This window comes from Grammomys surdaster, unplaced genomic scaffold (assembly GCF_004785775.1).
Source record: "Grammomys surdaster isolate TR1022 unplaced genomic scaffold, NIH_TR_1.0 125630, whole genome shotgun sequence".
NCBI lineage: Eukaryota > Metazoa > Chordata > Mammalia > Rodentia > Muridae > Grammomys > Grammomys surdaster.
The window spans coordinates 2,020,457-2,035,446 of NW_021620469.1; the positions used below are offsets into that span (position 1 = coordinate 2,020,457).

General features: G+C 48.7%; 3 protein-coding genes across 3 annotated transcripts; 2 read left to right on the forward strand and 1 right to left on the reverse strand.

Annotated features, from left to right (window-relative positions):
- The first annotated feature begins 405 nt into the window (after positions 1-405).
- On the forward strand, positions 406-4,330 carry Psme2 (proteasome activator subunit 2). Its single transcript, XM_028787362.1, has 11 exons — positions 406-578; positions 891-923; positions 1,314-1,376; positions 1,560-1,646; positions 1,749-1,779; positions 1,863-1,960; positions 3,262-3,330; positions 3,463-3,530; positions 3,684-3,738; positions 4,032-4,118; positions 4,206-4,330. The coding sequence occupies exons 1-11, from the start codon at positions 531-533 to the stop codon at positions 4,284-4,286; spliced, it is 720 nt and encodes a 239-aa protein (XP_028643195.1). The 5' UTR covers positions 406-530; the 3' UTR covers positions 4,287-4,330.
- A 2,270-nt stretch (positions 4,331-6,600) lies between these two features.
- Positions 6,601-10,442, forward strand: Emc9 (ER membrane protein complex subunit 9). The gene is made up of 5 exons (XM_028787415.1): positions 6,601-6,991; positions 7,139-7,215; positions 9,829-9,898; positions 9,980-10,074; positions 10,218-10,442. Exons 1-5 carry the CDS (start codon positions 6,794-6,796, stop codon positions 10,396-10,398), a joined length of 621 nt encoding a protein of 206 aa, XP_028643248.1. The 5' UTR covers positions 6,601-6,793; the 3' UTR covers positions 10,399-10,442.
- Psme1 (proteasome activator subunit 1) lies at positions 10,432-13,308 on the reverse strand. The gene is made up of 11 exons (XM_028787343.1): positions 13,130-13,308; positions 12,321-12,353; positions 12,127-12,189; positions 11,924-12,034; positions 11,807-11,852; positions 11,590-11,687; positions 11,302-11,370; positions 11,152-11,219; positions 10,995-11,049; positions 10,834-10,920; positions 10,432-10,657 (listed from the first exon to the last, which is right to left on the reverse strand). The coding sequence occupies exons 1-11, from the start codon at positions 13,166-13,168 to the stop codon at positions 10,577-10,579; spliced, it is 750 nt and encodes a 249-aa protein (XP_028643176.1). The 5' UTR covers positions 13,169-13,308; the 3' UTR covers positions 10,432-10,576.
- Positions 13,309-14,990: the final 1,682 nt, after the last annotated feature.

Below are 14,990 nucleotides of genomic sequence, written 5' to 3' on the forward strand. Positions count from 1 at the left end.
ACTAGTTCTAGCCGTCCTTAGCCCGGCTCGGGCGGGCTCCTCCCTCCTCCAGTCTGTCCTGAAGGGAAGGCAGTCCCCCTTTCCCTGCTCCCTTTCATCCTGACAGGCTTTCCTTCTTCCTACCCTTCCTACTCTCTCAGATCCTACTCAGTCCCCTCCTCAAACCTCATGGAACCCCACCTCTGGGTACCCCCTTTCCTATTGTCCCACCCTCTCTCAGTCCAGCACTTCCCCTGGACGGTCCTTGCCATAAGCTCCGCCCTTCTCTAGAGGCAGCCTCTGTTTGAGTCTCCGTCCCACGCTTTCCTAGCCCCTCCCTTGGACAACCCCTGGTGATCAAGCCAACACCGCCCTTCCTAGTGGCAACTAGCTGGGAATGGCTGAAGGGGTACTACTCACTGTTGGTGGCCTGCCAGGAGGAGGGGAAAAAAGAGAGGGGGCGTGACTGAGGGGGGTGGGTCTGGGCCTGGAGAGTGAAAGCGAAAGCTGGGGCTGCGAGCCCAGACTCGAGTGCTGGCAACTGGGGAAGCATGGCCAAGCCTTGTGGGGTTCGCTTGAGTGGAGAAGCTCGTAAACAGGTAAATGGGAACCGAAGCCATGAAGGGGTGAGAAGTCCTAACGGAGATAAAGCTCGATGCTCCCGGGCACCAAGGCCTTGCGAGCGAACTCCTTCGGCCTCTCTTTCTTTAGAGCTTTCTTTCACTTCTGCTCGGGGATTGCCAGTTCCGTGTCCTCTAGCCAATCTGTGCACTGAGCAGGGTCCTCCAGGGGGAAAACTAGCTTTGTGGGACAGGCTTGAGCTACAGTTGGAGGGCACCCAGGTTGGGAGTGGGCCCTTATTCTTTAAACCTAAACCCCTAACCAGCATCTGGCTACTGCTGTCTGTGCAGGTGGATGTCTTCAGACAAAACCTTTTCCAGGAGGTAAGTCTCTGAATTCAAGCAATTTAACCCAGAGTCTCAGTGCAGTACTCTGAGTAACCCACCAGTTCACCCTAATTTTGGTGTCTCGAACCTTCATGCTTACTCAAGGTGAACTGGAATGATTTGTTTCTACTTTGTAATCTGATCACTCTTAGAACTCTAAACTGCTTTTGCCACTCCCCCACCCTTGGATGGAGAGGTAAAGATGGCGCCCAAAGGGAAAACCCCCATAGCCCTACTTCTGTCCTCCATGAGATTGAGCAAGTCCCTTTATTTCCAGGACTAGGGTTTCCTCATACGTGAGTCCTGGGCTCAGTAATTTCCAGGGGCCAACTTCTCATCCATCTCAAAGACATCTTGCATGATTATTCTTTGTAATGTAACTTGTAGGCTGATGACTTCCTCTGCACTTTCTTGCCACGGAAAATCATATCCCTGAGTCAGCTCTTGCAAGTGAGTAGTATAGAACCCTCTGCTCCATCTCCTGGCACCCCTCACCACCCATCTGACAGGGGTATCACTACGCTGGGAACTTAGTGGGGCTGGTATAAAGCTTGAGCATGGGTTGGGAGAGAGATATGGACTGTGACTGGTGAAGGGAGGAGGCCGGGCAGTGTCTGAGAGTAAATTCTACAGGAGGATTCCCTCAATGTGGCTGACCTCTCCTCCCTCCGGGCTCCTCTGGACATCCCTATCCCAGATCCCCCTCCCAAGGATGATGAGGTAAGGTGTTCATTGTGCAGAGCCTGAACTGTAAACCAGTGGTAGTGACACCACTGTAACCTCCATGAATGTTCTAAAGCTGCCTTCCCCATTTTGCCTTAGATGGAAACAGACAAGCAGGAGAAGAAAGAAGGTAATGGAGACCTGGGTGATGAGGAGGGAGGCTGGTGCAGTGATGTGGGTAACAAAAAGTCCCCACTCCCATCTTTTTCTTAGTCCCTAAATGTGGCTTCCTCCCTGGGAATGAGAAGCTTCTGGCCCTGCTTGCTTTGGTTAAGCCAGAAGTCTGGACTCTCAAAGAGAAGTGCATTCTGGTAAGCCTGGGACCTGGAGGAGGTGGGGAGAAAAGCACAGCAGAGCTGTGGTCAAGTCAGAGATGCAGGTCTTTAACCCAGAGACCTAATCTTTAGTAAGAAAACTGGCTTTTATGTCTTGGATTTATATATATGCTTTTTAATTGTGTATATGTGTGTCATGTGTGCACACAGGCATGGGCAGGTATGTTTTCCATTGCATGTATGCTCAAAGACCAGGCTAGAGGTGAACATCAGGGTTTTTTGGGGGGTGAGGGTTGGGGATTAAGAGGAGCACTGTCTCATTGAACTTGCTGTTTTGTCCATACTGGATGTCCAGGGAGCCTCCTAGAATCTGCCCCCAAGCACTGGGGTTATAGTGTACTCCACTGTGGGTGTGCTAGGAATTGGAGTTCAAGTCCTCATGTATGTGTGTAAGCACAGCAAGCATTTTACCCCTGTCATCTCCCTTTGGGTTTAGATAGCCTTTGTTCTTGCTGTTTTGTTTGACCTCTGTGTGGTATCAGAATGATAGCTCTAAAACGAGAGACTGAGTTATAGTCACCTCTAACCTCAGAACCTATCGTATTAGGTACACAGACTAGGTGATGTGTCATGCAGTGAGTTGGTTTATAAGCATGAGCCCTAGAAAGAAACTAGATTCAGATCCTGATTCTGTCATTTATCTAGCTCTCTTAGGTATTCTGTGACTTAGCTGTTTCCTATGTTAAATCAATACAGTAAGACTATAGGCTTTGAAGTGCGGCCAATGATTACATGAGACCAGTAGTTTATAGTAGGACACCTAGCACATAAGTGTTCAGTCAGACATAGCTGTTATTCAGACTAGCATAATAGGGAAGCAGAGGCAGAAAGGGTCTCTGTGATGTCAAGGCCAGTCTTGTCTATATATGAGCTCCAAGACAGCCAGGACTACAAAGAGAGACCCTGTATCAACAAACAAACAGAGTCCTCCACCTTGTTTTGGAAGGGAGAGATGCCTCAGAGGTTTAAGAGCACTGGCTGCTTTTCTAGAGGACCCACTTTTGATTCCCAGCACCCACATAGCGGCTCACAACCATCTGTGACCCCAGTTTCCAGGAAATCCAATACCCTTTTCTGGCCCACGTGGCCACCAGTCATGCACATGGTACATAGACATACATACAGCCAAAATACCCATAAAAGGATACTATTTTTAAAAATACAAATGTAAAACAAATAAAATAATAAAAAATAATTTTCTTAAAGAAATTTTAAGAAAAGAAGTATCATATTAGGAGTCTATTAGGCGTGTTGAGTGAGTGCTCCTCTTAACGTAGGTGATCACATGGATCCAGCACCTGATCCCCAAGATTGAGGATGGAAATGATTTTGGGGTGGCAATTCAGGTAAGAATTGGTGACTGAAAACAGAGTGGGAAGAGACTTAAGAGGGAGGGATGGAAACCAGGAGGTAGGAGGAAGGAGAAACCGGAAAGGGGGAGATGAAGTATATTGTCTTTGCTTCTCACATCTCTGCAGGAGAAGGTGCTGGAGAGAGTGAATGCTGTCAAGACCAAAGTAGAAGCTTTCCAGACAACCATTTCCAAGTGAGAGCAGCGGCAGGACCACAGGGACCCTACAGGGACAGTCTGTAGGATTCTCCAAGCTAGGCAGTTCTTTCAGAATGATGGGAGACGGGGTGGGTGGGAGGTGTGTGACTGTCCGTCTCCATTCACACACACATGCCTTATTTCTCACAGGTACTTCTCAGAACGTGGGGATGCTGTAGCCAAGGCCTCCAAGGACACACATGTAGTAAGTGCACCATCTGTCAGCCCTTTAGTTGAGGCTGGCCGGGAGTGGGATTGAGGTTGGCGGGGTGGAGAGGGCCTGGTCCTGCTTTTTGACAATGTGGAAAAATACTATTCCAAAAAGCAAAATTGACTAGGGCTTCCATATCCCTGACCCTTTTCTTTACTTAATTCTGTGTGTATTAGTGCTAAGATGGGGCTAAACTTCCAGTTAACTAATCTCTTCTGTGTATGAGAAAACAAAATCAGAGTCTGGACCTCCCATGGTGCTGACTCAGTTTGCCTCCTATTTCCCAGATGGATTACCGGGCCTTGGTGCATGAGCGAGATGAAGCAGCCTATGGGGCGCTTAGGGCCATAGTGCTGGACCTGAGGGCCTTCTATGTGAGTATGGGGTAAGCTCCTGAGGGAGGTGGGTGCAAGGGTGTGGGAAGCCAGGAACCTGACTCTATCCTTCTGGCCTTCCTCCAGGCTGAGCTTTACCACATCATCAGCAGCAACCTAGAGAAAATTGTCAACCCAAAGGGTGAAGAAAAGCCATCTATGTACTGAACTAAGGATTAGAAGGAAAATAAACGATTTATACTTTATGTATATTACCTGTGTTGTTCATTGAGAGAGCTTTTATTGAGACCCTCTGGTGTCTATATGCCAAAAGGAAGGTGAATATGGTAATGGAAGTGGGAGAGGTTGGCCGGAGGGATGGCTCACAAGTTAAGAGCACCAGCTATTCTTCCAGAGGACCCGGGCTCAATTCCCAGCACCCACAAGATGACTAATAACTGACTGTAACTCCAGTTCCAGGGGATCTGGACACCCTCTTCTGACCTTTACAAACACCAGATATGTACAGGTATAGATGTAAGCAAAACACTCATCACATAAAATAAAATTAAAAAAAAAGTGGAAGAGAGTTGCAGGAAGTCGAGGATGGGCTGGAGGCCCATTGTGTTTTTCACAGATCCTTCTAAAGAACAGGGTAGAGCAGGCCACAGTAATGCACACCTTTACTCTCAGCACTTGTTAAGTAAGTGGTTCTCTGCGTTCAAGGCTACCCTGGTTTACATAGCAAGTTGGGGGCCAGCTAGGACTCTTAAAAATTAGAAAAAAAAGCCAGACAGTGATGGCGCACCCCTTTAATCCCAGCACTTGGGAGGCAGAAGCAGGAGGATTTGTGAGTTCAAGGCCAGCCTGGTCTACAGAGTGAGTTCCGGGACAGCCAGGGCTATACAGAGAAACCCTGTCTCGAAAAACAAAAAAACAAAAGGAGCAGGGTAGAAGTTTGCATGCCCTGTCAACCATGCAGGTAATTCATATTTTATAATATGACAAGGGTATTTTAATCTGATCTCATGAGGGCTTCGTAGTGGAGGTTTGGGGTAAAGCCCTTGGGCGAGTCAGGCTTTGTGGCTATGCAGAAGAAACAGTTGAGCTGAGAGTCAGCTTGAGGTTTCCCTGAGATTCCTCAGTGCTGCCAGAGAGGAAAGGTCTTTAAAAGGCATCCAACTGAAACATAGCACCATCTACTGGACAGTACTGGGGGTGGGATTGGCCTTTTATCTCTCGACCACTCTCCCAGTCGGTTTCTGTCTATACATCTGTTGGGATTTCTGTTTTGTCTTTAATATCTGTGTATGTGTCTTTGAGTGTATATATGCCACATGTACGCTGGGGCCCATAAAGGCCTGAATAAGGGTTCTGGCTCCCCTGAAACTGAGTTCACTGGTGGTTGTGAGCCACCTGATAGGGCACTGGTAACAGAAATTGGCTCTTGACTGCAGAGTCATCTCTCCAGCCTTGGTTTTGAGCCATCTTTTGATAAGGTTGGGCTAACTTTGAACTTTTGAACCTCCTGCCTCATCCTCAGTAGTAGGATTACAAGTTTAGGGTTCACTTCTGAGAAGGTGGTGGAGACAATGGTCCTCCACTGTGTGGCCCATTAGAGACTCCAAGGGGCTTTTATTTTATTAAGATTTATTTATTTTACTTGTATGCGTACACCGTAGCTGTCTTCAGAGACACCAGAAGAGGGCATCAGATCCTATTACAGATGTTGTGAGCCACCATGTGGTTGCTGGGAATTGAACTCAGGACCTCTGGAAGAGCAGTCAGTGCTCTTAACCGCTGAGCCATCTCTCCAGCCCCTCCCAGGGGCTTTTAAAGTAAGGCTCTTACCCTGTTTTTAAAAATGAATATTTTGCATTCTTATCAGTTTGACGGTTTGGAATTCAGTGCTCATATTTAATCCGTAAAGGGACTTGAACTTGGCATTAAAGGTGCAGCACTACAATAAGGAAGCCAAAGGTCTGAGCTTGCAGTTGGGAAGATTAGGCTCCTTATCTATGGTGCAGATCTATTCACGCGTTCGTTCTATAGTAGGGACAAAGTGACAGCGTTGTTGCCAAGTTTTCCTGGAACACCCAGCTAGGAGTCAGTCCTTCACCTAGCAGTCTTTGCCCGAAGCCTGTAGGGGCAGGCAGAGCAGATAAACAGGCGAAGCCAACTGGCAATAACCCGCACAAGTCAGAACTGGGTGTGGTGGCACAGGGTCTGTAAATTGAAGGCTTTCAACTTCAGAGGCAGAAATCTCCGTGAGTTTGAGACCTGCCCGGGCTGAGACATTGTGTGTCCTCTTTCCCTCAAACTCTTCCTCCTTGTTTCCTTTGCCCTAACGCTTTCTTCCAATTTGCTTCAGGCCAAGGCAAGACTATTTTTTACATTTTAGATTGGGCAAAATAAGAATGTCACAACCTATCAGAGAGCACCGCAGAGGCAGGACTCTTGGTTAGGGTATAACCCAGAGCTGGCCTGCGAGCCAGTGCGCCTGCCCGTGAGTGGTTAGTGAGGGGAGTGATTAGAAGGGGAGGAGCTCGGTGCCTCTGGTTGCAGTTGGACCGAGTTGTACACTGCTAGGGCCAGGCTGCAGAAAGAGGTCGCCTGGTGTCAGGGGCATCTTACACTCAAGTGAGAAAGGAGGCACAGGGCGAGGCCACGCTCGCCTCTGGTGGTCAGGGAGCTTCACTGTTTGGGTTTCGGCGTGCCGGCAGGCCCCGATCGCTATGGGGGAGGTGGAGATCTCCGCCCGAGCCTACGGGAAGATGTGTCTGCACGCCTCTAGGTACCCACACGCTGCAGTCAACGGGTTGTTGCTGGCTCCCGCGACGCGGTCCGGAGAATGCCTCTGCCTCACCGACTGTGTGCCCCTCTTTCACAGCCATCTGGCCTTGTCCGTCATGCTGGAGGTCGCGCTCAACCAGGTTGCGGCATCGAGAAACCCCGCCCCTCGTCCCTCTTCACCCCACCAACCCCTTTAGGACCCTCAGCCTTAAATGCTTGCGCAGCCCGTTGACCATGGTGCGCACCAATAGAGCCAGAGGCATGATTTAGTTACTTTCTCCGGACAGGTGGATGTGTGGGGCGCGCAGGCCGGTCTGGTGGTAGCTGGGTACTACCATGCCAATGCGGTTTTGGATGACCAGAGGTGAGTGAGTTGGGTAGCTAGGGGTGGGAAGAGAGATGATTGTAACAGTTGTGGGTGAGATGCAGACGGACCAACGTCGTTCCTTTTACCTTTATTTTTTTAATCAAGTGTTTGGCAGCAGGGCTGTACGCCAGGTTTTATACAGAGTACAAGAGTGAGGAGGTATCAGAGATGAGTATGACAGAGTCCTGCCCTGAAGGAGCTGCAGTGGGGGAGGGAGGGACAGAAAAACTGAGTTGCATTTCAGGTACTGTAAGAACTGAGGAAGTGTGACCAGTAACTTAAAAGCAACTTTAAAAAATATATATCATATACATATACTCTACAGACCAAATGCTTCCGATGTGGGTTAAGTTCGAACTACTGTGATTTGCTTCCCTCTCTGCACTCAATACATTTGATGTCTTTCCATCTCAGGATCTACCTCATCCTAACAGCTGTACAGTATGAATATGGACAAACTGTAACTTACTTACTGCAGTAAACATCGAAGTTATCTCCGGTTTTTAATTTCAGAGGTCTTATTATAGTAAAATATTTTTAAAAATTATCTTGTTTTTTGAGGCAGGGTTTCTTTGTGTAGCTCTGGCTTTCCCAGAACTCGATCTGGAGACCAGGCGGGACTTGAACTCAGAGGCCTTTGCCTCCTGAGTGCTGCAACTATGTGATCCACCACGCCCCAGCTAAATGTATTTTTTAACAGCAGGAAGAAGAAAAAAAATATTTAATATGGGATGCTAGAATGAGGGACAAAGAGATGTAGTGAGGCACTGCGACTCTTCCCAAGTCCATCTTCTGGGTCCTGAAGAGAGAGTAAAGTTTAAATAAAGGGACACGGATATCCATATCTAAGCAGTCAGGAGCGGGGGTGGCCTTGCCCACCTCTGACCCTTTGGGCTTCAGATCTGTATTGTAAGGTATTCTGTGACATGCAGTGTGAAACCTCTTGAAGCTGGGCATACGCAATGAACCAGATACTGGGAGGGCCCCTTGGACGGCAAGCAATGTCACATGGGTCTCGGTCTGTTTTGACCAGAGTGGCCAGACAACAGGGGGGAATGGGGGTCTCCTTTTGGGGGTTCTTAGTCTTATTAATAAAAGAATTTAAAAAAACCTCAATGGTGGGCTGGAGAGATGGTTCAGCAGTTAAAAGCACTGGCTGCTCTTCCAGAGGACCCAGGATCGAGTCCCAGCACCCCCATGGCAACTGACAACTGTCTGTAACTCCTGCTCCAGGGATCCAACACCTTCATTCAGACATACATGCAGTCAAAACGCCAACGCAGATAAAATAAAAATAAATTATATTAAAAAATGTTTAGCCGGGCAGTGGTGACGCACGCCTTTAATCCCAGCACTTGAGAGGCAGAGGCAGGCGAATTTCTGAGTTCGAGGCCAGCCTGGTCTACAGAGTGAGTTCCAGGATAGCCAGGGCTACACAGAGAAACCCTGTCTCAAAAAACCAACCAACCAACCAAATGAACAACAAAACAAAACAAAAAAAACCCAACAACAACAACAAAAAGTTTTAAAAAAATGTTCAAAAAAAACCCTCAAGGATTTTATTAGAGTTGAAAAGACAAGACTCAGAGCAGGCAAGCTGTACTTTCCAGAAGACAGGAAAGAAAGGAAAAAAATCCATACCCTTTAAAGGAGCACAGAGGACAGACTCATCCCAGACAAGCCCAGCATAGACGTCAGACTCATCACAGACAAGCAGCCAAGCTTTAGAGAAAGAATAAGGAAGCACAAAGTATCAGAAAATGCACTTAGGTTCTGTCCCGCATCTAAAAGTAACAGAAAAAAAGTTTTGTCTTTCTGACTCAGGCCCCAGAAAGTTGGACAGACGCAGCCAAACCTCATGGTGGCTCCCAGGGATGGCCTAAATGGTTTCAAGTTAGCATTTAAAGTAATTGGTTCCACTGTGGCATTTTCATACATACTTTGTTCTCTCTCTCTTTTTTTTTTTTTTAAGATGGGGTTTCTCTGTATAGTCCTGGCTGTCCTGGAACTCACTCTGTAGACCAGGCTGGCCTCGAACTCATAGATTCGCCTGCCTCTGCCTCCCGAGTTGCAGGATTAAAGGAGTATACTACTACTGCCCAGCTCCATACTTTATATTAATTGACCCTCCCCTAGTACCCTACACTGGGCTTCTGCCCCACTTTTGCTGGTCTCTAAATTCTTTATAGTTTTTCTTTTTAAATATTTTTGTGTTTTGCCTGTATTGTGTATTTGTATACCATGTACATGCAGTGCCCCTGGAGGCCAGAAGAGGGCGTTGGATTCCCCTGGAACTGGCCATGTGGGTGCTAATTCGAACCCAGGTCCTCTGGAAGAGTAGTTAGTACTCTTAGCCACTAAGCCATTGCTCTAGCCCTGTTCCTTTTAATTTGGATGATGAAGGCAAATTACCTTCCCCAACGTCTACTTTAGATTTCATCTCTCAGCAGCAGTTCTGAGACCTGTTTCCCACAGCACTGAAGCATCAAGCAATCCTGCATCAGGCATCACGCATGCCTGACACTCCCAGAGCAGCTGCCAGGAACACCTGGGAGACTTGGGTCTGCCCTCAGTTGGCTGCTCACTCCCTCTGATCTTCCCTCTACACAGCCCTGGGCCTCTGGCCTTGAAAATCGCTGGGCGAATTGCAGAATTCTTCCCCAGGGCAGTGCTTATTATGGTGAGACTGGGACTTTAGAGTGGGGAGGTGGAGAGGGAGTGGGAGAGGGTCCTTAAGACTCTCGCCCCTTTGTTCACTCAGCTGGATAATAAGAAATTGGTGACTCGGCCTCGTGTACCTCCAGTCATTGTCCTGGAGAACCAGGGTCTTCAGTGGGTGCCTAAGGACAAGAACTTGTGAGTGCTCCCCTACCTCTGTCTCTTGGAAGCCTAAGACTTGAGGCTTCCTTTGTCCCTGGTCCTACACTATGGCTTCTCCAGACACAATCTTTAAGTCGGTGTCTGACCCCATTGTTTGACACCCATGTTTTAAATTTCAGAGTGATGTGGAGAGACTGGGAGGAGTCACGGCAGATGGTGGGTGCACTGCTGGAGGGCCGGGCCCACCAGCATCTTGTGGACTTTGACTGCCACCTTGACGACATTCGACAGGACTGGACCAACCAGCGGCTCAACACTCAAATCACTCAATGGAGTGGGTCCACAGATGGAAATGCTTAAGCCAGAATGGTCCAAATACAATAAAGACATGGGTTGGTGGGCAACTATGTATTTATTGTGTTTGGGAGGCAGAGTGAGGGTGAAACCCTAGCAGGAAGAAGACTGGGTATGGTCCAGAATTCCTGGTGAAGGGCAGGAAGGTTTCTGCTATACCCATCATAGAATGGGGGGGGGGGGCTCAATAGATCATTCCCTTCGTTTCTCCTCGGGGCTTCTTGAGCTTCTCAAAGTTCTTCAGGATGATGTCATATAACACAGCCTATAGGATCACAGAGTACTGGAGGTCAGCCACAGGCCTCCAGTAGTTCTGTGTCCCATTTCTAGCTTTGGAAAGGCTGTTCTTTGTCATCCTACACCCCAAGTCTGTTTGGTCAGAAATTGAACAGCCTGGGGAAGGGGCTTCTGTCCACCCCTGCCCTCCTCTCCCGTCCTCACATAAGCATTACGGATCTCCATGACCATCAGACGGATCTCCTGGTACTCTGCCTCGTCCAGCTCATGCACCAGCTGCCGATAATCACCCTGCAGAAACTCAAGAGTTAGTCCTGCCTTGAAATCTGTCTTCCCTGGTGCAGCCTGACGTGGGCCTCACCTACCACGTGGGGCTGCTTGGCTGCTTTGGCCACTGCGTCGCCCCTCTCGGAGAAGTACCTGTGGGAAGCGGAAGTAGTCTGTAGAGAGTGGGAGGAGAAGGTGGGCGCCCAGGCCTGTCACCAAAGCAGTGTGCTGGGGCATAGCGGGGAGGCAACTCACTTAGAGATCTGCGTGTGGAAGCCTTCCAGCTTGGTATGAAGGCTGGTCATCAGCTCAAACACCTTTTCCTGAGAAAGAAAGTGGAGAGTTGGGAGGAAGCATGGACTGGCTGCACAGGAGGGTTGTGGACTGAGGGGGCAGTGCTCGTACCTGGACTGCCACGCCAAAATTATTCCCATCTTCTATCCGAGGTATCTGTAGCTGCAACCAGGTAGTGACCTTGGAGCAAAGGAATGCATCGTGGCTTTATCACCACATTCCCTCTGTATACAAACCCCAATTCCCAGGTTCCTAGTCTTCCCTTGTCTGCCCACAAGTGGATGGAAGGATGCCAGGTCCATGTTGAGCCCCAGCCTGGGCCACCTGCTTTGCCATGAGATAACTGGCAGGGACCAAGAGGACAATGCCTGAAGCAGAGATAAAGGCAGAAGAGCTCACCAGATTGAGTTGCTCAATGACATCCTTGATCTCGGGTTTTAGGCGTTGCAGGAGGACCACAATCTTCTCATTGCAGTTCACTGGGCCACAGGGAGGACCTGGAGAGCATGCAGTGGGTCAGTGAAGAATTGGGCGTGCGAGGTTTGAAAAGGGGAAAGTAGAACACAGCTTAGAAACTGAGACACCAGTGTCTTCCCAGTACATTGGTTTCAAGTACCTTTGTCGTCTTCGTCCCCTTTCTTCTTTTCATCCTTCTCTTCCTTCTGTAGGGAAAAGACATGACTGAGGCTGATTTTCTCTGTGGCTGGCCCACCTTCCAGGTCTCCCGGCTTGCCTCCTGTTGCTTCTTCCGCTCCTCCTTCTCTTTCTCCTTGACTGGATCAGGTATTGGGATGTCCAATGGCGCCTTCAGATTGCTCAGGTTGGCTTCATTGAGAGCTGGCTCCTAGTGGTAGGGCTGGAGATGAGGGTGTTTCTCTCATCTCACCCCACCCCCACCCCAGGCTCCTCTTGAGTCCTTGCAGGGGGGCCCTGTACCTTTAAGAATGCATCCAACTCTGAGATCTTCTTGGGAAAATAGCTCCCAAGCAGGTTCTCTGTCTATGTAAGGCAGTGGAGGAGGATAGGGTCAGATGCAAACACCCTTTCCAAGGCTATGAAGTAAGGGCTCACGTTGTCCAGAGAGGGAAGGAGCTGGATAGAGGTGGGGTTCCCGATGAGGTAGGTCTTACCTTACTACACAGGTCTTCACGAAACACATCCACCTGTAGGGTACAGGCAGGCAACCCTTCAGAAACCTAGCTTTAAGGCCAGCTCTTTTGAGGACAGTTCCCTTTAGGTGTAGGACCTGACCTAGGGAATAGAGGAGTGGAGCCCTCTAAGGCCACACCTAAAGAAAGCCAGATGGGTCCCTATATAGGGTGGCCGATGTGGTATGGTTGTGTTCAGCACACCTGAATCTGGGGCAGAGTTCAGTAGATCCCCAAGGGGGCTGAATTTGGAGATAACATTCCTGGGGTCACCAGGGTTGTGCAAGAAAGCCCTCTGGCCTGGCGTGGTACCACAGGTCTCTACTCCCAGCACTCCAGAAGTACAGAGAGGTGTTACTCTGTGAGTTCAAGGCCAGCCTGATCTACATATCCAGTTTTAGGAAAGCCAGAGCTACTTAATAGAGAGACCCTGTCTCAAACCAAACAAAATCCTCAGACAATGGGCAGAGAGAGTGCAGTTGTGTGCCCTTTCTGAGGGAAAGTCTTAAGTGGCAAGGGCAAGTCCCTCTCCAGGTCTCTGTGTGTAGCCCTGGCCCCAAGCCAGCCGACTTCACACTAGCTCTAGGCTTCATTTCACCCCACTGGACCACAGCCGCCTCACCTACTCCCAGGGGATCAGGTGCTTCTGGCAGTAGGCTAGGGAGCAGAAACCCCCCACCCCGACTCAAGTGGGGGGGGGGGGCTAGGGACGGAGCTCCCCAGAGCTCTGGTCCGCTCTGAGCCACGCCTCTCTAAAGCTTCTCCTCCCCACTCGAACCCACAACGCTCACCTTGGCTTGAGCTTCGGGATGGACCCTCAGTGTGGCCATGACCAGAGCCGGGGGCTGAGTGCCGCACGAGGAGCCTGGGGTGGGCAGCGGGAAGGGAAAGCGAAAGCACAGCTCGAAACCTGCACGGCCTTCCTGGGTTTGGGGAGTGGAGGGACTGGAGGAGGCGGGGACAGCCTACTGAGAGGCGGGGGCTCCTCCAGCAGCCCGAGGAGCGTTTCCGCTCGGTGCTCGGGTCTCTCCGCTCCGCAGCCAGGCCCGCCTCCCAGCCAGTGCCAGCACCCTTGCCCCTTCCCACCCTCGCCTCCCATTTCCCGGCACCCCCTGCTTCAGCTAGGGCCAGGGAGATAATAAGCCTTACATAGGGGTTTAAAATCTTTAATGATCTGGAGTAAGACCTGGTCTCTCTTCGTCTTCCCAGCGAGGTCCCCTGCCTTCACCAACATACTCCCGCCCATCAGACGCTGGCACCATCCTTACTCTGCACAAAGCCATTGTGGCACCCTCTATTCCCCTATAAGCCACTCCCCCACAGCAGGGATTCGGGCCTCTATGGTAAAATCTATAAAGACTTTTCTTTCACAATCACCCGTCCTCTTCAAGTCCATTGCTTTCCACACTCATTCATTACACAAGCAAATACTTGTCTTTATTCCAGCTTCAATGACTCTGCCCTTGGGAAACCTGCAACACTCTTCCCCTCAAAGTCCCCACTCAGTTCTCAGCTTGCATGTGAATTTTTCTGAATGTTCCACCGCCAACATTCTTTAGAAAGTGCCTCACCCTTTAACACCCCCTCCAGTTTATTACCTGTTTCAGTACCTCCATGCCACCTGTGACTCTGATACTAGCCATTTTGTTGTTGTTGTTTTGTTTTTGAGACAGGATAATACAATGGTTTAAACCGGACCCAGGCAAACTTTCTGCAAGGGCTTAGTGATAGCTATTTAGTTTTGGAAAGTGTTAATAAGCGTGTAGTAATATAGTAATAATATATATATATATACATATATACATATATATACATATATACATATACATATATATATATAAATATAACATAGTAATATAGTAATACAGTAATAACCCTAAAAGGAAAGCAGCCCACGAAATTAATTAGTGCAGATGAGTTTCAATAAAACCTAACTTATGGACTCAAGATTTTGAGTTTCGTGTAACTTTCACGAAATATATCCAGAAATATTTTTTCACCTTTTTTTTTTTTGTTTTGTTTTTCAAGATAAGGTTTCTCTGTGAAGCCTTGGCTGTCCTGGAACTCACTCTGTAGACCAGGTTAGCCTCAAACTCACAGAAATCTGTCTGCCTCTGCCTCCTGAGTGCTAGGATAAAAGGCCTGCATCATCAGACTTGGCTTTTTGTTCAACATTAAAAATAAAAATTACTCAATGGTTAAGAGCACTGACTACTCTTCCAGAGAACTTCTGTTCACTTCTTAGCATTTATATAACAGATCACAATTGCCTGTAGCTCCAGTTCTAGGGGATCCAATGCCTTCTTTTGTCTGACCTTCACAGGTACTGTGTGCATGTGGTGAAGAGACATACATACATACATACAGTCAAAACACCCACACACATAAAAAAATAAAAAAATTCACAACTAAATGATAGGAACATCAGTGAATTTATCTCACTGGGTTGTTGTTGTGGGGATTAAAATTGTCTCTGTGTGTATATTCATGACAGTGCATACGGTGCATGAGTTCATGGAAACCAGAGGTGAATGATATCTTCGTCGTCTCTCCCCTGACCTTATTCGTTGGATAAGGATCTCATACTAAACCTGGAGCTCACCCATAGGCCAAACTAGTGGATGTAGCTATGCCCAGCTTGTTATCTGGGCT

What these genes read in the sequence shown, in the direction of transcription:
- Psme2 (XM_028787362.1), top strand. Translation starts at nt 531, where the DNA reads ATGGCCAAGCCTTGTGGGGTTCGCTTGAGTGGAGAAGCTCGTAAACAG. An exon ending in GTGGAGAAGCTCGTAAACAG is followed by an intron (nt 579 to 890) that starts GTAAATGGGAAC and finishes CTGTCTGTGCAG; the next exon opens with GTGGATGTCTTCAGACAAAA. An exon ending in CAAGCAGGAGAAGAAAGAAG is followed by an intron (nt 1,780 to 1,862) that starts GTAATGGAGACC and finishes TCTTTTTCTTAG; the next exon opens with TCCCTAAATGTGGCTTCCTC.
- Emc9 (XM_028787415.1), top strand. Translation starts at nt 6,794, where the DNA reads ATGGGGGAGGTGGAGATCTCCGCCCGAGCCTACGGGAAGATGTGTCTG. An exon ending in CCAGGGCAGTGCTTATTATG is followed by an intron (nt 9,899 to 9,979) that starts GTGAGACTGGGA and finishes TTGTTCACTCAG; the next exon opens with CTGGATAATAAGAAATTGGT. An exon ending in GTGCCTAAGGACAAGAACTT is followed by an intron (nt 10,075 to 10,217) that starts GTGAGTGCTCCC and finishes TTTAAATTTCAG; the next exon opens with AGTGATGTGGAGAGACTGGG.
- Psme1 (XM_028787343.1), bottom strand. Translation starts at nt 13,168, where the DNA reads ATGGCCACACTGAGGGTCCATCCCGAAGCTCAAGCCAAG. An exon ending in ATCCCGAAGCTCAAGCCAAG is followed by an intron (nt 12,354 to 13,129) that starts GTGAGCGTTGTG and finishes TGTACCCTACAG; the next exon opens with GTGGATGTGTTTCGTGAAGA. An exon ending in TGGAGATCCGTAATGCTTAT is followed by an intron (nt 10,658 to 10,833) that starts GTGAGGACGGGA and finishes GTGATCCTATAG; the next exon opens with GCTGTGTTATATGACATCAT.